At 32.9% G+C, this 25,002-nt stretch overlaps 1 protein-coding gene across 1 annotated transcript in view; it reads left to right on the top strand.

The window, feature by feature from the left end:
• The window catches only part of LOC123704168 (WD repeat-containing protein 7), a 110,072-nt gene that overhangs the window by 73,447 nt on the left and 11,623 nt on the right, over positions 1-25,002 (top strand). Inside the window, exons 23-30 of the mRNA XM_045652470.1 lie at positions 20,591-20,757; positions 21,206-21,369; positions 21,836-21,982; positions 22,606-22,748; positions 23,112-23,223; positions 23,522-23,648; positions 24,018-24,177; positions 24,411-24,467. Coding sequence (XP_045508426.1) covers positions 20,591-20,757; positions 21,206-21,369; positions 21,836-21,982; positions 22,606-22,748; positions 23,112-23,223; positions 23,522-23,648; positions 24,018-24,177; positions 24,411-24,467 — 1,077 coding nt within the window. The remainder of the gene's footprint in view (positions 1-20,590; positions 20,758-21,205; positions 21,370-21,835; positions 21,983-22,605; positions 22,749-23,111; positions 23,224-23,521; positions 23,649-24,017; positions 24,178-24,410; positions 24,468-25,002) is intronic.

The raw sequence follows: 25,002 nt of genomic DNA, 5'->3' as shown, positions 1-25,002 counted from the left end.
ATCTATTTTTATACAAAAGCGATTCGACACAATATATAATTTATTGGAAACTGCGGGAATTATTTTTAATATGACAAAGAAGTATGTGTTTAAACCCATTTTTTTCTTTATAGAGAGCATTTTGAATGTGTCTATTTTTGAATGAATAGAAATATACAATAGGCTATGTATATAGGTATGTATGGTATGTATCTTTGGTGTAGTATATGATATTCTTGAATTGTATTTGAAAAAATAAACCAAGTTTATACTAGGTGTATACTTAATAAAATTAGAAAAATTCTTTCGCTGTTAGATAGCCCATTTATCGAGGAAGGCTATAGGCTATATATAATCACGCTAAGACAAACAGGAGCGGAGCACTGCGGGTAAAACCGCGGGGCACAGCTAGTATAAACAGTAGATACATTGAATGTAGATATAAAACCATACAATTTATAGAAATGAGAGATAGGTATGTTTTAATGAAATATATTATGGTGTCGACAAGTGGTAATATCCTTTCATGTCATTATATGTAACTATAATTATTAAGTAACAAACATACAAACACATATCGGAGTATATATATAGCTTAGTTATGTACTAGATATTATTATTATATCTATAATTGACTATTTATTTGTATCTTCAGGTATTAAAATTATATATTCAACTAGGTTTCCGCCCGCGGCTTCGCCCGCGCAGTCAAAGAAAAACCCGCAGAGTTCCCGCTCCCGTGTGTTTCCGGGATAGCGTCATTTTCCCGGGATAAAAAGTAGCCTATGTCCTTTCTCAGGTATCAAAATATCTCCATACCAAATTTCATTAAAATTGGTTCAGTAGTTTAGGCGTGATTGAGTAACAGACAGACAGACAGACAGAGTTACTTTCGCATTTATAATATTAGTAAGGATTAATATTATTATATGTGGGTTTGTATGTGTATATCATATCACACAAAAACTACTGAACCGATTTGGTTGCTATTAACGTGCAGATGAAGTTGCCCTAAATAACTTTGAAGCTTCTATTAGGTAGGTATATGTAATAAATACATAACTACAATTTAATAAAATACAACTATGTATACTATATAAAAATGCGGAATTGAGAAAAATAGCTGTTTTTCGATATTTAAAAAAAATATACATATTCATATTTTATACAAAAAAAAAAATACTTACCTATATACATAATATGAATATAAAATGATTATTTAATTGTTTGAACGCATAACGATTTGATTCTGAAATAATATGAACAGACAAGTTTAGAAAGCGTAGGTGGTGCAAAGTAAATTACATTTGTTCTTTGTTATAACTTTTCTTAAAAGGAAATAGTGATTAAATCAGTCGTGAGTTTTTTTAAATACAACAAAAAACTTCATGAAATTCCCTAAAGTATTTGGTCAGTATTTGTGATAAGGTAGACTACTCAGCATTTGCCTCTCCTTCTTATCGTAATGTGTGTTTAAGTGTCTGTTCGACAATGAAATAAAAACGGCTAGACAGTTAATCATATATGAATTAACACACATAGAGCATTTAATAATATGTAGTTTACATAAATTTATTGCAATCTAATGAAAAATTTCATAAATAATTGGAATTTTATGTATTTTATACGGCTATCTTTACCCATAACAAATTATTATTATTAATAAACAATAAAAATATTGAAATCGAGCACTCAAAAGCTCACACAAAACATTATATTGACCTTCAATTATGTACTCAGTGTATTTACACATCGTATCCCATACTCTAAATGTAGGTTAGTAAAGAACAAAGGATAGTGTGCTGTATTAATAGGGTAATATGAGCGAGAATTGCGTAACAATATTGGCTTGATGGTGACCAGCGTGTCGTGACCCCATAGGCTTTGTATGTGTGCGTGAGGTGAAGATAGTTTTGGTTGAATGAAATTGAGTTAAGAGCTTTTATATGTAGGTAAAACTAGCTGTGCTGTGTGTCTTGGCCTTCTTCGATAAATGGGCTATCTAACACAAAAAGAATTTTTCACACAAACTCTTCGGTTTTATAATATTAAGTACATTATAATGCTGAAGGAAGGAAATGGATGATTGTAAACCTTATGTAGGAAATGTTTTTTATTAATGAAGGTATTTTTTAATTAGATTTATTAATATCTCCTTTTTTTAAAGTTGGTTAAGGAAAATGGAATTATGTATGGTCTAAATTTTCATTTTTATAGTTATGTAGAGATTATTGCAGTTGTAAAATAATACTTCAAAATCTATACTAATATTATAAAACTGAAGAGTTTGTTTGTTTGAACGCGCTAATCTCAAGATCTACTGATCCGATTTGAAAAATTCTTTCAGTGTTGTATAGCCCATTTATCAAGGAAGGCTATAGGCTATATATCATCACGCCAAGACCAACAGAAGCGGAGCCACGCGGGTAAAACAGCGGATCGCAGCTAGTATAGTTAATAAATAACAATTTAAGGTAATACACGCGTAACGAAACGTGGTTTATTTTATTACATGCGTAGTTTGTAACTCGTTATTTTGTAAAAAAACGCTATAAAAATTATTTATTTATTTATTTATTTATTCAGGGCCACTTACAAAACATACACCAATAAAATAAAAGATATACAAGTTACAAATATATATAGCTAAGTGTTGTTTTACTTAAAAGTTGCCACGGCTTGTTAACGGACAAAAATAGAAGAAAAATATACAATTTATTCAAATGACTAAATGACTATTTTGATAATTAACAAAATAAATCTTAGTTAAAAAAAATACATATTTAATTTTAATACAACTGCAGACTACATTAAAAATAAAATTCATTAAAATATAAACATTTAAATTCATAAAAATCAGTAGGGAATATAAAATATAACTTAATCCACATTTAAAAAATTAATATCACAGCAAAATAAATAGGCACATTTAATACAATAAGCAGGTAGGTAATTAATTATAATCTGACTAATATGTACATTAATCCATTAGTCTAAACAATAAAACGTAAATTTCAACTACAATTAAAAACTAATTATTAACAGTTATTAACAGTGTAAATAATGTATAATATGAGAATGTAAATAGAGTAAACCAATAAAAATAAAATCAATAGTAAACACAAGGCAAACACACAAAACTTAACCGAGACCAATGATGTTAATCATGAAACAAATGAAGCAACAACATTATTTTTGAATTTTGGAAGACTGTCTGAGAATATGTCTATGTTATATCGATATTAGTATTAGTATTATATAGATTACTTTAAAAATCAATACTAAAATGATATATCGATACCGTAATTCATATGTCCTCCATAATAAACTGGCGTTTTAATAAGGAAATAGTCTTAATAATAACTATGTTTAGAATTTTTTTTATTTATTACTTGTTATGTTTTGACAAAAGCATAGAAAGAAACACTGGGTTTCAGTTTTTCCTGTAAATATTCCTTAAACTGTGTTAAACGTTCTTTCGTCGAATTTATTGATTTCTTTGTTAGCAGCTCCTTTTCATAATAATTCATTCACCATCACATTACTTTACATTTTTTGTTGTTTAGCTTTATTGTTTAAAGTTAAAACTGTACTTATTTATTAATTTCAAGAACATTCCAGATCAAATCAAAATTAACAAAACAATGGAAATTCAATTCAACACGATAATATTTTTCTGATTACAATTTCGTAGCAAAATTCCCATATTCATATACTTTTCTTTTACAAAATTATGTACATATCAATAAACAATTAATATAATTAACCTTTCTGATGATTAACCTAAAAATTATATTGTAACTTATATATAACAAATTTAGACTGACCAACACCCTAGATTACGTCTAGAAACCACCAGACAGGTCGAAATATCATCTTACAGTGTATGTGTGTCGAAACGAACCTACACTCGTGAGAATAGCGTGTCGTGACAAGCTGATGCTGATAAAATACAGTCCTTCTACCTAATATTATGAATGCGAAAGTTTGTGAGGATGGATGTATGTGTATGTTTGTATGCATGACGTTACTCTTTCACGCAAATACTACTTAACCGATTACAATGTTTAGCACACATATTGAGGGCATAGGTTTTATCCTGGAAATCCCACGGGAACAGGAACTTTTCTTGTTTTTCTTTGAAAACGCGGGCCAAGCCGCGGGCGGAATGCTAGTGTTTCTACACGGTTATTTCTTTACTAATATTATAAACCTGAAGAGTTTGTTTGCAACTCGCTAAACCCAGGAACCACGGTCCAATTTGAAAAATTGCCCATTTATAGAGGACTAGCTGCGCTTCGTGGTTTCACCCGCGTGGCTCCGCTCCTGTTGGTCTTAGCGTAACGATGTATAGTCTATAGCCTTCCTCGATAAATGGACTGTCTAACTACCGAAATAATTTTTCAAATCGGACCAGTAGTTCCTGAGATTAGCGCGTTCAAACAAATAAGCAAACTCTTCAGCTTCATAAATTCATAATACATATTAGAATAGATTTCGCTTTCAAACAAACAAACTCTTCCGCTTCATAATCTTAATATATATATAAATCTCGTGTCACAATGTTTGTCCTCAATGGACTCCTAAACCACTTAACCGATTATAATAAAATTCGCACACTATGTGCAGTTCGATCCAACTTGAGAGATAGGATAGTTTAAACATGTAGGTACCACGGGCGAAGCCGGGGCGGACCGCTAGTATTAGTATAGATTTGCTTGTTACGAGACGACATAAAAATATTATTAAAATAGCAGGAAACATCTTGTTACAAATATCTTATGGTCTAAGCCTTTCTAAGTCAGATCATTATAACTATACCGCCAAATATTTGCGTAATTTTAAAATGTTCTATTTTACGTAATTACCGTATAATTATCACCTTCACGCGTAACCTTAATAATTAAATTACGTTTACACAGAGACTAAATTGTAGAGGTTTTATTAAGTGACCTCAACTGTTTAAGAAATATTTTGACACACTGTAAAATTTATGATTATTTCAAAAACTTATTAGTTAAAATATTCCTATTTTTTATATTTTTGAACAATATATTTTTGGGGTAATATTTAGAACAGATTGAAGTAGCTTATATAAATAATAATAAATAAATATTTTTTCAGGACAATTTTCACACACGGCACGATCTGATCCCATACTAAGCTTTCGCTCGTGTTATGGAAACCTCACTGAAACCTGCTGATAAACATACATATATATAATTTTAAATAAATACTTAATATAGATAATTAACACCCAGACACAGAGCAAACATCTAAGTTCATCACATAAATATTTGCCCCGGGTGGGAATCGAACCCACGACCTCTGTCTTGGAAGGCAGGGCTACTATCAACCAAGCCAACCGGTCAGTCAAAAATCAAAATTACTCTCAAGCTTCCTAACTAACTCCAGACACAACAATCATAATATCATATTATAAAATTTAATGCTCTGTTGCTACGTGAAGAAAACCAAAAAAGCAATCATACTTTCCCATTTACATAATATTAGAATATATAATATAATACTATCCTATATCGATAGGTACTTAATATTATATAGCTGAAGAATTTGTTTGTTTGAACGCGCTAATCTCAGGAACTACTGGTCCGATTTGAAAAATTCATTCGGTGTTGATAGCCTATTTATCTAGGAAGGCTTATATAGGCTTAGGCTGTATATCATCACGCTAAGACCAACAGGAGCGGATTTAAGGGCGTAGCTAGTATTCAGATAAGGATATTATAATAAAGAAATATATATTACTAGTGGTTCGCCCCGGCTTCGCCCGTGGTACCTACATGTTTACGTTTTTTTTCATAAAAACTATCCTATCTCTCAAGTTGGATCGAACTGCACATAGTGTGCGAATTTTATTATAATCGGTTAAGTGGTTTAGGAGTCCATTGAGGACAAACATTGTGACACGAGATTTATATATATTATAAGAAAGATATATCTGTTACATTAAGACCGGTTATATTCAAATATCTCTTTAATTCATTATATTAGTATCATTTAAAAAAGCGAGAGTGAACGGTACAGTAATTCTGATCTGCTAAAATCGAAAGTTACTTGTGGTGTAATGTTATGTTTATTTTAATTATATTATAATTTGTATAAATATAATATAAATTATATAGTTAGGAACGTATGGGTTTATAACTTTTTTATGTTCATAGAAAGTAAGTTTTTTTTTTGTTTCATGTAAAATTTATACGTTGCTCTTTTTCTAAAGTTTCTGAATGAATTATGAAACCTTAGCTGTTATATTGGTTTTAATTTGTTTGTATTTATAACTAATACATTAAAATGTGATACATATTTCAAAGTTTTCTGCTAAGCCGCAAGGTGTAAGGAAATATTTTTCTAAACTTGAAACGTTATTGTTTCCGGGAAAAGTACAAGTTCCTTAACCAATTTATAAGTTCATATTATATTGAAAAACACTTTGTAGTAACCGTGTATGAACATGCTTTTAAGTTATTTAATAATTAATGTTATATTTAGTAGCGAAGTGTCTTTCTTAGTAATCGTTTGAACAAGTGACATCACCAATGTTGATCTAAAATACGTGAATTTTTTATCTCAGTGAAAGCTGATCCTTATAAAATCACGTCGCGTTTTTTAGTGCAATGCGCGTGCGCAGTTACGTCACAAATTAGCTCTAATGAGATTGTCATGTGCTGGGACGAATCTTTGATTCGGTTTTATGAGTTTTTATAGTAAAATAAAAGAACTGCTGTTCTTTTTTGTTAGATGGTTCAGCAATATATGTATAAACAGGTATATTTTAGTGTTTGTTCATTGTCTTAGGCTGTCAATTAGTATAGTATGTATTTTGTAGGCACCTATTAGATTTATTAGATAATAATGTTACAGGTTTTTTAAAAGATTTTTTGTTCAAGATAGATTTTACTGCGTTTTCCATCAGTTGATGTATGGATGTTTGTTATTCAATCAACCCAAAAGTATTAGATGGATATTGATGAAACTTGGCAGTTTTGTAGCTTATTTACAAGATAAGCACAAGCTTCAATAATAACACATACTGTAGAAATATGCCGTTGCGTTTGTCTGAGGTAAAACCGCAGAGCACTACTAGTAAGTAACATTTTAAGATGGATTGATTTTCCAACGCATTTAAAAGTATTCAATCCACGTTTTGCGATGATAAATATATCGTTGTTTTTGTATCGTAATGCGGATTTGTCGAATGTATGTTTCATCGCGATACGTGCAATGGAACGCAAGTGAAAGCTGTAAGACTCGACCTTCCCATAGGTTTCATTTTAAGTGTCTGGTTTTCCTCGTGTGAGTAATAATAGAAAAGAAAAACCCATCTTAATATATAGAAAAACCCATCTTAATATCTTAATATAAAGGCGAAAGTTTGTAATTATGGATGTATGGATGTATGGATGTTTGTTACTCTTTCACGTAAAAACTACTGAACCGATTACAATGAAATTTAGCACACATATAGAGGGTAACTTGGATTAACACATAGGATAGTTTTTATCCCGGAAATCCCACGGGAACGGGAACTATGCGGGTTTTCCTTTGCAAACGCGGGCGAAGCCGCGGGCGGAAATCTAGTATAGTAATAAAAGACTTTATAACGTGTATGCAACAGTATATTTAAACAATTTATACAGGGTTACTTGTAAAACACCAGCAACCTCGCAGGACAAGATAGCTAACATCTTAAGTAACAACATTTGTTCTACGACTTTTGGCATAACGCAATAAATTATTTTTAAAAGATTTTTTAAGCCTTTATTGTACTCTCCTAAAATTTGTAAGTCTATGTTCTATTCATTATCGAAAGGACGACGCGATGCCCCCTTCCCCCTCTCCTTCGCTTCTTGTTTACTATTTTTTGGGATGCGCGTAGAGTTTATAATATTTAAACGGAAAATTAAATGAATATTTATTTTTGTATGAAAATAAAATCTAACAAATTATCAAAAGTCGTAGAACAAATGTTGTTACTTATGATGTTACCTATCTTGTCCTACGAGGTTGCTGGTGTTTTACAAGTAACTCTGTATACGTAAAGACGACTTAACAACCTAAATGCTATAAGGAATAGCATTTCACTGTAGAACTGATTAAAAAAAAATAGTCAGGGATTCGTTTAGTATATTCTTTGTCAATAGCCTTCCTCGCTCAATGGGCTATCTAACACCGAGAGAATTTTTCAAATCGGACCAGTACCTAGTTCCTTAGATTACCGCGTTCAAACAAACAAACTCTTCAGTTTTATAATATTAGTATAGATAATGTAATTTATAGAACTATACTGTGCTCTAATACAGTTTAATTTCTTGGAGTGCCTTTCTAGCAATAGTATCTCGGTATCAATATTACGTTCCTAGTAATTTACGCCTGTTATTCGATATATATAGCAAATGGATATTCATGTCTCGATAGTTCATTGGCTTATGTTTCCACTCGTTAATACATTTTCAAAATTATTGGCATTTAAAATCGTTAAAAGTGCAAAATCAATTAGCATCTATTACTCTTAGCTCTTAGCTCTTAGCTTTCCTCTCGCCGATTCGCCCGCATTGTCTAAAACGTAATAAGGTATATATTAAAACCTTCCTCTAAAATCACTCTATCTATTGAAAAAACCGCATCAATATCCGTAGTTTTAAAGATTTAATCTTACATGCACACAGACGGCAGAAAGCGACTTTGTTTTATACTATGTAGTGACAAATGAACAACAAACAAAAAATGATAAGTCTCCAAATATCGTAGTTTAATTAAAGCAATTGTTGGTTATTATAATTATTATTGCATATAAATGTACGTTAAAAAGCAGTAAATTTGATAATAATTGTACATTATAGTCATAAAAAATCATAATGCTAATAAATCAAACCCTCTATGGCTAGAATGTCGTTGATGTCTTTTATATGGCGCGCATTAAATGTCGCTGAGGTTTGTTAGATATGACATTTGTAAGGTAAATAACTTTGTTATGACTAATGTTACTCTATATATTTTACATTACGAAACTGCTTTATCGGTTTTGATGTGATTTTACACATTAAAGAATTGAAAACTTTGTTTCCATTATATTAAAATAACGATCTCTACTTAAGCCAGTAGAGATAAAACTCCATTTATAAGAAAATATCCTCATAAGAGGCATACGTCCTTGTATAATAAATGTGATAAAATAAAATTAGTTAAGAAAAAAAAGAGTATGTGTGCCGAGCACACGTGTCAGAAGTGAAACTCCTTTGGCAAGATTCAAAGATACCAAAATCGTCGCCTTAATCCATGACGTGACGGTATTGCCATGACGCAACATTGAAATTTTACTCTCAACGCGAAAAGTCTCCCTAAAGAAGGCTTCACTTAAAAAAATATGCCAAATAAGCAATACACCATGGTTCATAAACTTGCTCTGATAGTTCCCTGCACTGCGCAAATACCAGGGTTCAAGTTATGCTGGTCGCTCGCTCGGTAGCCGGCGAATGACCTTTCGTATAACTACGCTCGCACTATTAGATATAACGGGTGCGGTGGTAGTTGTAGCGTTATTTTATTTTTATTTATTTGAGTTGTTTATTTTATTTTATTGAAGGAGACTAGCTGATCTACGTAATTTTGTGTGCCTTCAATAGGTTTTTTTTTTACTGATTCTTCATTGCTGCTCATAATCCATCCATCCCTTCGGCTTTTGGTGCGTAGATTAGTTGAATATTATAGCCTATGGTCTTACACGATATATGGACTATTCGACACAACATATTTTATCAGTTCGATAGTAGGTGATAATATAAATTAACAAAAGAAAACATCTCATCAGCTTTTGCTCATGGCAGAATGTGTGAACCGGTACATTGATGATAATATTTAGTTCTTTATTTAAAAAAAAGTTTAATTGTTTTGTTAGTGAAATCTCCAAGCTGTTTTGAAATGTTTTGTTGTAGCTTGTCGACCAATTCTGAAATTCTCTTTAAAACTAAGCGTCCAACAATTTGATAAACAAAATCGCTCACACTCACACCTACACGAAAATCAAACACAATCACATTGGACACGGTTGTTTTGTGTATATTACTGGTATTATAGAGCCGACAATAATTCGATCGCCTCAGCCAGAAGGATACGTTGGGTAACTGTTGCTGAAGGTGTTTATGTATACCTATCTATATACATGTATAATCTATATATCTTATAACTATATATGAAGCAAAAACTATGTCCTTCTCTTTTCAAAACGTATGAGATTTAATAGAAATGGAGTGCAGAATATTAAAATAATAGTCTAAACATACATTTAATGAAAAAAAAGATACATTACACACACTTACATGCGTTTTACACGTGCAGTGTGTACACGAACACACACACGTAGGTATATAGTCTTTTGTAAATGGTTTCAAGTAATAGTAAAGCAGTGTTCACAAACAATTATAATAATAGGTCCTTCATAAAGGAGCTCATTTGCTTGAAAGAAAGGAAAAACAAAGCAAATGTGCTCTTTTTATTTTAAAAAAGAATAAACAAATGAGCCTATTAGAAGCTGCTATGTTCATAGTTATTTGTAACCATCAACAAATATCTAACAACTGTATTTTTTTTTAATAATAAAAAAAAATCGATCACGAGGCGGGATATATTTATAAACCACTAGCTTTCCACCCGCAGCTTCGCCCGCGCAGTCAAAGAAAAACCCGCATAGTTCCCGTTCCGTATTTCCGGCATAACACCTATCCTATTTCCCGGTGTAAATAGTAGCCTATGTCTTTTCTCGGGTATCAAAATATCTCTATACCAAATTTCATGCAAATTGGCTCAGTATTTGAGGCGTGATTGAGTAACAGAGTTACTTTCGCATTTATAATATTAGTATGGATTTGGATGCTGTATCACTTAAATAACAAACTGTATTTTACTCCTGATAAAGAGAGCTTTAATATTGTTGGTTTATTTTTTAATTTATTTGAAATTACCTTTTTTTTTGCTTCATATAAAGTGAGTTTAATATGACCATGATCTTAACAACCTCTAGTCTCAGTGGTAATTGCGTCTAGCCTCAGATCGCAGGGTCGCGGGTTGCACAATATATTGTTCTTTAAGTTTTGTTTCGATTAATTCTTGTAGTAGTATTTTTGTTTTTGAAATTATTTCAAACTAGCTGTGCCGCGCGGTTTTACCCGCGTGGCTCCGCTCCTGTTGGTCTTAGCGTGATATATATATAGACTACTACTATACTATATAGCCTATATTACTCGTGGATAATGTAGCTTTCGAATGGTGAAAGAATTTTTAAAATCGGTCCAGTAGTTTATGAGCCTATGCATTACAATCAAACAAACAAAATTTTCCTCTTTATAATATTAGTGTAGATAATGGCTGAGGATTGAGGAACTGACTTATGATCGGCAGGATTCTTTGTCTTGTTTCGGAACAGTAAAAAGAACGAAAATGTGGAAAAGATTTCTTCTGTATGAGGATCAATAATTTCAAGACTTATTGCTAACTAGCTTCCGCCCGCGACTCCGTCCGCGCGGATGTCGGTTTTCGCGTGCATGGTTATTTCTCCATTTTGAGTACCTCTGTCAATAACATCTTATAAATATCTATTGGACCCAATTCCCAAATACGGCTAGGCCTATAATAATACGCAACGTGTGTTCGCGGTTCTACGGAACAACGTCTATGGATAAAACTGAAAAATTAAGATTAATTTTTTTCTACGTATTTTTCCAGGATAAAAAGTATCCTATTTTACGCCCAGGATAATAAGGTATAATTATACCAAGTTTCATCGAAATCGAACCGCTAGTTTTCACGTGATGCCTTCACATACAGACAGACAGACAGACAGACAGACAGACAAAAAATTTTTTAATCACATATTTGGGTTTGGTATCAATCCAGTAACACCCCCTGCTATTTATTTTTTCAATATTTTCAATGTACAGAATTGACCCTTCTACAGATTTATTATATGTATAGATGAGACAAGAAATAATGAATTAAACATGTTACTATATACTGGATCGATTCATTTTACTGGTAATCATTGGTAGACGAGAAACATAGGCGACATATGTAAGAGATGATATATGTATAGAACATTAATAAAGGTTATGATGTTATCAGATTAAAGAAGACTAATTAGTACATAAACAATGTACAGAATACACGCTATTGTCTCAAGTCTAAACTAAATCTAGATTCTAAACTTTATGTATGGAAGCTGTTTCTTCATTCTAGATTTTTTTAAAGATATTTTTTGCAATGCAATGTCTATTTATATAGAGTTGCATTTCTCACATAATTACGTGTTTTGTAATTAGCCAAAATAATTTTTGTAATATTTGTCACGTTTGTGTATAATTTTAGAAGCTTATTTGTAGTTTGTTGATGATGCATATAGCTTACTAGCTGCTCCGCGCGGTTTCACCCCCGTGGCCCCACCCCTGTTGGTCGTAGCGTGATGATATATAGCCTATAACCTTCCTCGATAAATGGGCTATCCAACACCGAAAGAATTTTTCAAATCGCACCAGTAGTTACCGAGATTAGCGCGTTCAAACAAACAAACTCTTCAGCTTTATAATATTAGTATAGATGATATAGTATAGAGCCTACCTAAAAAAGGCTTTGACTTAACATCAGCTGAGCGTTATTTTGTTTGTGCTTTCCGATATACGAAGTAGCATTCAGTTCAAATGCCAATAAGGTGCTTATCATTCTAAACTTTATTATCCTGTTTCTTACGCAGTGGTAAAGGCAAACTTACTTGAAGAAAAAGAGTGTGTGTACTTATGTACACGCGTTAGAAGTTATACTTCTTTGGCGTATGGAAAAAAAATCTAGAATATACAACTTGAACATAGTTATCAATTTTCATACCACCTAGAACTAATTTCATGCTGTTAAATTTAGGTGTCGGTGTGCGCGCGCATCGTAAAAATTCACTCTCATCATTTTTCTCCATCGCGCCAAAAGAAGTATTACTTCAAAAAGTTGAGGGTTCAAGCTATGTGCATGCAAAAAATTAAGACATTTCAATATAAGAAAATATCTTGATGAAACCGACTTGCCTAGAATCGAAATCTTTGAAAAAAATCACAAACACAATTTTTGCGAAACATGGTTGTTAAAAAATATTCTTGAAAAAGTATTCTGCAAATTTAATTATAAAAATAAAAATACATTTTTGTTGCGTATATAAAAATTGCATTTATTCACGAGATAGTTATGTCCATTGTCTAATGTACGGACAGACGTAGATACTATCTATGCGTCACGCCTTGCGCCATTCACTTGTGCGTGGTGCGGTGTGTGGCATGAGCGGTAGCGATTTTTTAACCATTTGGAAAAAAAAATTTTTTTTTGAGTGTTAATTTTTTTCCAATAGATTGTATTTCATAATGTAGAAGTGGAAGTTACAAAACGTTTTTACCTGATATTTAATATAAAAGTATGTAATATAACCAAATTGTTATTCCGAACCATTCGAAAGTGTATAATTAAAAAAAAATGATATGATAAAAAATGCTTTACTGTACACACATAAAATAAATGAATGTAAAAAAGCACTAGGAAAAATTGTACGTAGGGCGATCGTAGAGCTTAAACTTGCTAGCGCTGCTAGTTGCTACGCAATGGAATTCGTAGTTGGATGCTATTAAAAATGGTATTGAAATTATTATTAAACTCCTGTTATACGTACCTATATGTTTTATACTTTGGTCAGAAGCGTAGCGTGCCTTTGCGGGGCCCCGTATAAAAATTTGTTTGGGGGCCCTTAGGAAGGGTAAAGATTTTTCACAAAAGCGCACGTTGGGGGCCCGCTTGGCGCGGGGGCCCCGTATAATTGATACGGCAGATACGGCGGTAGCTACGCCCCTGACTTTGGTACAATCATGATATTGCTATGTATGTAATATAAATTGCAAAACATACGAGTATGTTAAAAACTAAAAATATTTAAGACCTGAATTTTGCTCTATCGTGGGAGAGTCGATGTAAAGTTTTTTAGATTATACTTTTAGATACAATCATATCATACAAAGGTGAATCAATCATAAGGCATAACAATGGAAAGTTCTAGAACATTCTAGAAGATAAATATGTATTATAATTATCTTCTAGAACATTACCAAACACTCATAACTTGAGCGCCACCTTTCACCAGCATTCCTTCAATCACGGTCGACCGGACTCATGATATAAGACACTGCGACCCCGCAAGGGACAACAGGCTTAAAACCAATATAACAGAACATTTAAAAACCCAAAAACACGCATTTTAAACCCTAAAACATTGTAATAAGGACTATGTTGTTTGAGCAAGGTGCACACATAAGTTGGTCGATAAATCGATTTTTTTAATAAGGACCTTGTTCAATTGTAATAAGGTGCACAGTTCTTTTAATTATAATTTATATCGACGTTATGACGTGTAATATTTTGTTCCGGACGTTGTGGTATTGAAGGAAATTGGTTCGAGCGGTTTTTTTGTTGGATTGACATTCCGATCGTATTAATTTGCTAGGAATTGTTGTACGGCTTTCCGTGATATTTGTTATTGTTTTTTGTTGTATATATAACGAGTAATAAATGGTTTATATGTATTATATGTAAACTAGCTGTTTGTCCCGGATTCGCCCGAGCTGATCAAGGATAAAAAAAATAAAATATAAGTAGGCTATGTAACTTCCTAATGAGCTTTCTATTAGTGAAATAAATATTAAAATCGATCCAGTACTTTTTGAGCTTATTCAATACAAACAAACAAAGGGATAAACAACTTATAATAATTGACAGATGTAAGATGTCATCATTATAATATGACGCTGTAAAAGGTTTTAAATTATTTTTTAAACTTTATTGTAAACTGAAATGCTTGTTAGATAGATGGATAAAGAGCAAGCATTTAAGTCGTGAGGTCCAAGGTTCGACAAATCTTGGATATGTCGACAGGAGACTGATGACCTACTAAGTAAAATTACTTATATGACCTACTTACTAACGTCTAAAACAATAAGTTGTGAAATATTTAATACTAGCTGCTCGCCCCTGGTCCGTTCAGATAGTCCTATTTTGAGTATTAATCTATACTAATATTATAAAGCTGAAGAATTTGTTTGTTTGTTTGAACGCGCTAATCTCAGGAACTACTGGTCCGATTTGAAAAATTCTTTCGGTATTAGATAGCCCATTTATCGAGGAAGGTTATAGGTTATATATCATCAGCCTAAGACCAACAGCAGCAGAGCAATGCGGGTGAAAACGGCACAGCTAGTGATATATAAACTATCTTGATGATGAGTAAAACTGCACACATTGCAATTTTATCAAATTCAATTCAGTTATTTTGGATTCCATTGTTAACAAACAACGTCTTTGTTAACACAGGATTTTTTTGCATTTATTTTAGGCTCTTTGAACAGGATTAACAAGGTAGTTATTTAGACACTAAATAGCCAATACAGATTTCAAAATGCCCTAGATGAAGTCTATTTACGCCTTAAGGAGGGCAAATTATTATGCCGGTAGTGGACCAGTATCCATTATATTAATATTCGATTAGTTTTATAGTCTAGTATTTAGGTACTTTTGTGAGTGAGTGAAAAAAAGAGCGTGTGTGCCGAGCACACTTGTCAGAAGTGAAAGATTTAGATTCAAAGATACCAAAAACGTCGCCTTTACTGCATGACGTGATAGTAATTAAAGTTTTATCTCGAAAAGAAGTTTCACTTCAAAATTAAATTAGGTAATTAATTTAAAAGTTTGCATTTACTATTAAAAATTTAAGTTTTCATATACTATTAAAAATTAGTAATCCTTTTCATGTCTCTTTCATACCAACTAACAATGGTAACAAACTTTCATATCCCACTAATATTATAAATGCAAAAGTTTGTAAGGATGTGTGTGTGTGTTTGTTACTCTTTCACGCAAATACTACAGAACAGATTGCAATGAAATTTAGCTCACATATACTTGGTAACTTGGATAAACACATAGGATAGGTTCTATCCCGGAAATCACACGGGAACGGGAACTATGCGGGTTTTTCTTTGATAACGCGGGCGAAGCCGCGGGCGGAAAGCTAGTTCGTATCATAATTGCGCCATTAAAATACCTTTCTCCAGGCTTTCAATGCTAAGTAATGCTTTAGGTTTTAACATTCTACTTATACCTAACTTGAACTTACGTCACGTCGCGATAAGTGCCCCAAATACGGGGTTTATAGTTTTTAAACGTTTTATATTGTCTGATGGATATCAGCGGTCGGAAAAGGTTGCGTGATTCGTGTGTAAGTGGCCTTTAAGTTCGTATAATTAGGTATCTCTAAATGTCTAGATGTTGTGTAGCTTTTACTGAGTGAGATAGCCTTTTTAAGCCTTGACTGGTTTCTTTTCACGAACTTTAGTTTGTATGTATCAATAAAAATATAATTTACTAATTTTTGAAGTGAAACTGCTTTTGGTGCGTTGAGAGTAAAATTTCAAAATCACGTCATCGAGTAAGGTGACGATTTTGGTATCGTTGAATCTTGCCAAAGAAGTTTCACTTCTGACACGTGTGCTCAGCACACACGCTCTTTGTTTGACTCTACATTAAGTTTTATCGGTTTTAAATAACTTTAATTATCTCTGACTTTTATTAAAGTGCAATTAGTCTCTGAGCTTTTTATCGTATTCAATTTATTTCAATAACGTCATTACGTAATGTTAATTAGGATCGATATCGATATCGATAAACGCATTACATCACTAATGCCATTGACACTGGTATTAAAAAGCCAAGTATACCTACTTACTGTAATGTCGCATTAACATTTGGTTTTTACCTTCATTAATGATTTATTCATGTACTTAATTGTACTATTTTTTACGTGTGTTTGAATTAGCGCGTTAATGCGGTAGCATTATTGTGTATGAATAATATGCTTAATATTAGGAATTTATTCTTATTTTAATTAATGTTTTATGCTTAAATTTATTTACCGACTATCATACTTCGGATAGGTACATATTTAACTCTTAGCTGTCTCGTTTTTTTTTTATTTTTAATAAGGTCAAATTAAGCTTGAATTTGTGATTTATTTATATTATTACGTATGTTATAATAAATTAATAAATAAAACGAGATATGTCACAAAACAGTGAATTAAGCGCGACTGACCTATATTATTTTGTGGTTATACGTGCATAAATAGAACATGACTCCACAAACAAACGATTTTTTGTAAAAATATGAATCGGTCCTATAGACTCTGATACAAAAGAAATGATTAACTAAAGAGTCAATACCATAGACCACGAAAAGACGCAACAAAAAAAAAAACAAAACTATGAATTCCAATGTTCACAGAACCGTTACTTGTAGGTCAAAGCTAAATATTATGGCGGCAAAAAGCAAGGAAAAAACGTGTTCGCGTGTGTTTTACTCTAATCGTATCTGATTTTTAATTACCGTTATTAAAATATTTTTATTTGAAAGGCCAAAGTCTATTAGTATCTATGGATTTTTATTTTTTATCTGTATTCCTTCCGTGTTTGTTTTATCTGTGTTTTTTAATATAGTGACGTCGATCTTTCCCGCCTTTTTGTATTTTTATTATTAACTAGCTGCTCCGCGCGGTTCCACCCTTTAGCTCCACTTCTGTTGGTCTTAGCGTGATGATAGCCTTCCTTGATAAATGCGCTATCTAACACCAAAAGAATTGTTCAAATCGAACCAGTAGTTCCCGAGATTAGCGCGTTTAAACAAACAAACAAACTCTTCAGCTTTATAATCTATAATATAAAAATGAATCGCAAAATGTGTTGGTAAGCGCATAACTCGAGAACGGCTGAACCGATTTCGATAATTCTTTTTTTATTATATTCCTTGAAGTACGAGGATGGTTCTTATGTAGAGAAAACGTAAATATGTACCACGGGCGAAGCCGGGGCGGACCGCTAGTATTAGTATAGATTTTAATATAGTGAGGTCCTTCTTTCCCGCCTTTTTATATATATTTTTTTAATTTAATAGATGCAATAATGAATATTGATTTTGTATGAACAAAATTAATGTTTACGGAATAAGAATTAGCATATTTTTAGATTGTGGTTCTTTCAATGAAGGTTGTTTTACATCCGGATTAGATTTTAAGTTATGTACAGTTTATTCAATTCGGATATGTTATATTTGATTTAAATTCAAAAATATACAATGTATTCAGATAAAGGATTAGACTTGCATCTATTTAAATAACAAGATAATATAAGAAGGAAACTACTTTTATCTATATTTTATCTATTTATGACTTTTCTTGAATGGTCGTTTCTCATAATATAAATTGAGTGTCTTTTGTAGTAGTTGATGAAATTTTTTCATATTTGTTTTCACTACATTAGCAAAATAATCCTATCATTTTGCAAGATCTCATCTATAGGTATATGGTATATTTAATTCCAATCAGTCATGATCTAAAGAAACAGACCGGACACTATATTTACAATTTATATATTTATTAAGTGCGTGTGGTTGTCACTGCTAAACGACTTTACTAATTTTAATGAAATTTGTTGTGTCTTCAGGTGGATTTGAAAATGGTTTAGTTTGACAATTCGAACGCGAGCGAATTCGGACTAAAGCTAAAATAATAATTAAAAAAGAGTCCGTGTCATGTCAAAAGTGAAACTTCTGAAAAAATTCAAAGATCCAAGACCAAAATCGTCGCCCTATTCCATGACGTGACGGTATTACCATGAAATTTTACTCTCGACGCGCCTTAAGAAGTTTCAGTTCAAAATTAATATAGACTGTACATTCGAATCAAATGGCCACTGATGGTCAAGTGACTAACAAGTAACAATGCTATATAATGCAAGTTTCACAACGCTTGCCGGGTGTGGCTCAGCCTTGAGGTCTATTCCAGTTTGCGGGGTAAATGTCTCGCTGTCAGGAAATGATTTTAAAACTCGGTTAATTGTGATTATGAGATTGTTATATTTATAAGAATATCAGATGAGACAGATAGTCTGCTAAGACACTATTATTATAAGTTAGGGGTATAAACAATAGTTGACCTATTTTCAGATCTACCGACTACCGACTATGTTCACTTTGACGATACTAGTATATCGCGATTTTTATTTTATCATTATAATTACAGAAAACCTGGACAATTTCACGACTTTCGAAGGGCATTAATATAAGTTAATAGTTCTTTCTCTTCTCTAGCCAAATCACTGTAAATATTTGTAAGTTCATAACACATTTGAGAAGGTATAAAAAAATTTTATGAGGAACGACTGCCATGTAATAAAATTAAAAAATAATTAAGTACTCGATATTTAATGAGAAAGGCGTATAACAACTCTTCAACCAATAGGATCAAAACATCAAATCGAACATGAAAAATGCTCCTAATGAAAGATCCCGTCTAACCAACTCCCAACATAGTCGCTTGTAATGAATAAATATACAAGTATACTTATATTTTAAATGCGAAAGTAACTCTGTCTGTCTGTCTGTTACTCAATCACGCCTTAACTACCTACTGAACCAATTTGCATGAAATTTGGTATAGAGATATTTTGTTACCCGAGAAAGGACATAGGCCAATTTTTACCCCGGGACATAGGATAGGTTTTATTCCGGAAATCCCACGGGAACGGGAACTATTTCTTTGACTGCGCGGGCGAAGCCGCGGGTGGAAAGCTAGTAATAAATAAATATACAAGTACAAATAATTGTTTCTAATCTCGTAATACGAGTTTATCTACCGTTTCGCCATTTAACAAGCAAGGTCACACAGGACAGGGGTCTCACAATTATTTTAATTATTTACGTCTGTATGTACACGCTTTGATTGTCCAATCGTCTGTCATAACTGTGGGAACGTTTTGCAATGTGACGATAATGTTGCTTTTTAATTTGATTGCGTTTTACGCAAAACTAGAAATGGTTAAAAGAAATTATATATAAAGTTTTTTGCACGCCTCATAAGCGAAGCGTTGAGGTGGGTACTACTGTCACTTCGCGCAAAACATCTGATTTTTCTATTCCGTACTTAAAGCATGAAATTTAACTCATTATGATCGCAATTCCAATTGAAAATTCCCATAGAAATGAAAAGTGCGATGAACCGCCGTAAAAAATAGGGGAACACTCTAGGCGCCTAACCAACATAAGCCACAATAATCACTCCGTTGTGACGTGAAAGAGAGAAAAACGAACACACTTACGCATCTATAATAATATTAGTTAGTATTTGAAGATAAACTAAAAATTTCAACTATAACGTAAGTGCAGAAGAAAACACAATCTAGACAGAAAATGGCGTTAATGCTAAACATTTAGAATAAAATGTTATAAGTTAATTAAAACAAATATTGAATTCTTCAGCATGCATGCAAATTGATTACTATAATATTGAATAAAGATTTCATAAATAATTCATTCAATTAATAAAGTAATGATTTATCATATGTTTCAATTCTGCATCTTTTATGAAGGTTTGGTTTGTAATTCTGCCAAGTGCCACAGCCCATAGATAATTATTATAAGACTAATGCATCATATAGAATCATAGATATTAAATGCTATCATCTTGTTACAGAGGAACAAAATGAGCAGAAGAGGCGACGCCCACGGGACATGTCGCTGGCAGAACCACCGCACACGATGGAGATTGCGCAGATCCTCATGTCTCTTTTGCACGCGTGGGGCCTGGACCCGGACCTCGATAGGGTGTGCGAGTCGAAGTTGGGACTCTTGAGACCTATGGTAAGTTTAGTGGAGATGTTAATTGAATAGATTGTTGTGCAAATGTCGCTGTAAATGATGGAGAATGTGGCAGATCTTCATATTGCTGTTGTACTCGTGGGGGCTGGACCCGGACCTCGATAGAAATGTGAAGAAGTACTTAATCTTTCTTCTTTTCCACAACCTACTTCATAATCTCGACATTAAAAGTGTTTCAATGTTACATTTATTAAGCGACGATCAAAGAGTAACATGAAGAAGCACCTCTAATACGTGATATCGATATTATTATTCGACAGTAATATGAAGAAGTACCTAATCTTCCTCTTCCTCTACATAATCTCGACTTTAAAAGTTGTTTATACTCCCACAATGGTAAATATAAATAGTATCTAAAATGAAAATAGTACTTAATCTTCCTTCTCTTCCTGTATGATCTAGCCTTTAAAAATGTTTCAATGCCTTGTAGGTGCCAGTCTGTTTCGGCGTGGTATCCCGCCACGGGCACATGTCGGTCCAACTGCCGACGTGGCTCGGCGGCTGGCTGGACACGTTCGGCCCGGTACCGGAGGACGCGGCGTTACTTGCGTCCAACCTGCCTCCGGAGTTGGTGCGACAGGAGAAGTTTACTCGGTGAGTGTGGGTAGACGGACATACAAATAAATGTCATACACAAGATCATGCATAGCAACTAACCAATGACATCGAAAAAAGGGAGATTAGAAGGAAAGAATAGGAAAACATAAACACGATACAGATATTAACTAACGAAATTGCAACAAAAGTCGAAGATAAGGAAATAATGGGAAAAAAGGAATACAATACAGATTACAATTATTAATAGACACATGCCATACTACATATTGTTAAATGATAAACTTGTTAATTTATCCTATGGCTGCGAAGGTTCAGCATGTGCTATGAGTTTGTTGTTTGTGTTTACACTAGCCATTATTGCGCTTTTGACTACATTCCTTGTAATGTGACAATTCCAAAGCGCTTCTAAAAGAAGTTTACCTGAATAAATATAAGTTTCAGTTGGACATTGCCATGCCCTACTAAAATCAATTTTTTAACCATACCCAATTCAAAATTTCAGGCTATTCACATCGAAACTGCACTGGGAGCTAAGCACAACTCTTACCACCAATCACTTACTCTCCATAGTGGCACTAGCAAATACGCTAATGTCAATGAGCAACGCTAGCTTCGTGCCGGAACAAGAGGTTAATAGACGGATGCATCGGTAAGTTTGGTCAGAAATTATCCGCAAAAAAACATGGTTTAGGAGTTAAACATTAATGACCTCAAGAATCTATTTAGCCAGAAAATAGATTCGCAAAACACTCCATGTTTTCAGTTGCTGCAAATAGCATTTTATAATATTAGCCACCTAAAGAAGGTCATCTTACCATCTTTTGAGTTTTGGCCAGTATTTGAACCCTAAACTGCGTTTATATCAGTCTTTACAAGTGATCCTTCTTGAAATTACACTGTTTCGCTTGTTTTGTACAGACAAATAGATAGATCTTGATCCCTATGATTTCCAAAGATGCATCTATGCATATAAAATTCTCGTGTTTCGAACTAAACGTTAAATGGCTTTTCAAACAGCTTCAACATTTTTATATGTATGTTTTAAAGAGAAACTGCTTTTATTTAGGCGAGTTGAGAGTAAAATTTCAATAGCAATACCATAATGGAGTGGCGACGATTTTGTTATCTCTGAATCTTGCCAAAGAAGTTTCACTTCTGACCCGTGTGCTCGTTACACACGCTCTTTTTTGTGTATTTTGGGTAGATCTGCGAACAGGTTGTAAAGGATATTTCAATTAGGTGTCTAAGATATGTAAATTCTTTTATTTTTAGTCCTACAACTCGCACATCATCATGGGGTGGTGATGAAGAAAGGGAGGAACAGTTGGCAGCGCAGCAGGCGCACATCAAACAAGGCTGGTCCTTACTAGCTACGTTGCATTGCGTGTTGCTGCCCGATAAAGTGGTGGCGGCTGGTAAGTTTTGGGTTATTGAAAGGGGTTGAATTTTGTAGTAATAAGGAATTGTATAGGTGCAGAGTAACCATATAAGATGCTGTGTAAGATCAAAAATTCATTATTTTTATTACTATGCTTAATTTCGATTTAAAGAGCTCGAAATTGATGTAGAACCAATTAATTTAATTTCACAGAAAACCTACTTAGATTACTTTATAGCCTACATAGATGGAACTTACAATTGAACTAAACTAAATTTTCACACCACTCTTTTATACTATGCGTATCAATTGATTTTCAACTACCTACTCGGATTAAAATATAATATCTAAAAAAAAACAAAATCAAAGTCGCCGTAAAAACAGTTCTAAAAACTTTCAGGAGCCAAAAACTTCAAACGGCCCCAAGTTGAAATGTTGGCTCGTAGATGGCAGCACCACTGTCTCGAAGTGCGAGACGCTGCTCAGGCGCTGTTGCTCGCTGAACTTGCCAGGTGAGAAAATTCTAAAGTCCCATATTTTTGAATGGGGTATGGAGTAGATGTATTTTATGTCTGTTTCACAATTTAGCCTTTACGGAAAGATCATAAAAGATAAGTATTTTTTTTGACGATAAGATTCTTCCATTCTAATAGTATAAAAACTTGAGAGGCGTCAAGTTTATAAACGAAGTTTATAAAATGGCTTATTTTCTATGAGAGGGAAGCAAACATAGCAAAAAGTGTCGTTACAACTTTGCGTCTTAAAGAAAATGAAGTCCTGATTTTATTCTACTGTTTATATGCTTTCCAGGCTAGGACCAAAAGGGCGCAAGTCCTTAGTGGATAATTGGGCGCAATACTTGCCCCTATACACGCACACGGAAAGTATCAACCCGCAGGCCGCGGCTAAAGAACCTGCGGAAAAATTGGCGAGAGATGTAAGTACATATATGTGACTATAAAAATATAGAGAAATATGGTTGACTTTATTGTAAAAAAATTGATTGATTTTGTGTTTGATTATGACGTGATCAAAGCATTTTTATTTATTGAAATAAAAAATTTATGATTGATTTTATAAGTGACCAAAAATTGGATTAATTTTATATGTGAGTGTGACCATAGACCATGCTGAACTACTATTTTAATAATAAAAAAATGTCTCTGAAAATAAAAGAAATAAAACGGCTCATGACATCCTCGCACCGTTTGCCAAGTGAGTTATATTTATTTACTGATTTATTTTAAATATAGGCACATAAAAGTAAATTAGCTCCATAATACATATAAATTTTATCTCTATCTAGAATAACCAACTCTTACAGCAAGACGAAGAGTTCGAAGAGGAGGAAGAAGAGATTGTACGGAAGCCATCTTCTATCGCAGAGCTAAAGAGGAAACAGACTACAGCCGTAGTGTTGTTGGGAGTTATTGGCGCGGAGTTCGGACAGGACATCACTAGTGAAAGTAAATACCTATTATTATATACTAATATTATAAAGCTGAAGAGTTTGTTTGTTTGAATGCGTTAATCTCAGAAACTACTGGTCCGATTTGAAAAATTCTTTCGGTGTTACATAGCCTATTTATCGAGGAAGGCTATTGGCTATATATCATCACGCTAAGACTGTCATTAAATAGTATAAGAAGTAATTTTAATTAAATATATGAATAATCTAATAAACAACAATTAACTATAGGCGGTGGTAACAAGAGACGCAAAGATGGCGACAGTAGAAAAGGCTCTATTGTTGAAGGTATGTTTCTAATAGAAATTATTATTGAAAATTACGTCAAAGCTACAGTATTTTTCACTTTACGGATACAATAAGCTCTCAATATGAAGCAATGTTATAAATAAATAAATAAATAAAAATATGTACTAGCTTACCGCCCGCGGCTTCGCCCGCTTTGTCTAAAACCTAATAAATTATATACTAAAACTTTCCTTATGAGTCACTCTATCTATTAAAAAAATCGCATCAAAATCCGTTGCGTAGTTAAAAGATTTAAGCATACAAAGGGACATAGGGACAGAGAAAGCGACTTTGTTTTATACTATGTAGTGATTTAGTACTTTTTTGGTAAATATAAACATTTTTTTAGTAATTTGCGCTTTAAGTAATATACTGGATTTTCTAAACAGTTAGAATAACAACAAGCGTTTGACTACCTTACACTTCAAAAAACTTATAGCAGTACAGATTTATTTCAAGAAATACCAAAAAGTCTTACCCTTGCTTTCTCCTTGCTTTTAATAAAAATACCGTTGTCTGTGTGTTATAATATGAT

Source organism: Colias croceus, chromosome 28, assembly GCF_905220415.1.
Source record: "Colias croceus chromosome 28, ilColCroc2.1".
NCBI lineage: Eukaryota > Metazoa > Arthropoda > Insecta > Lepidoptera > Pieridae > Colias > Colias croceus.
Note: the sequence above shows the minus strand (reverse complement) of the source record. Positions and strands in the feature narration are given on the sequence as shown.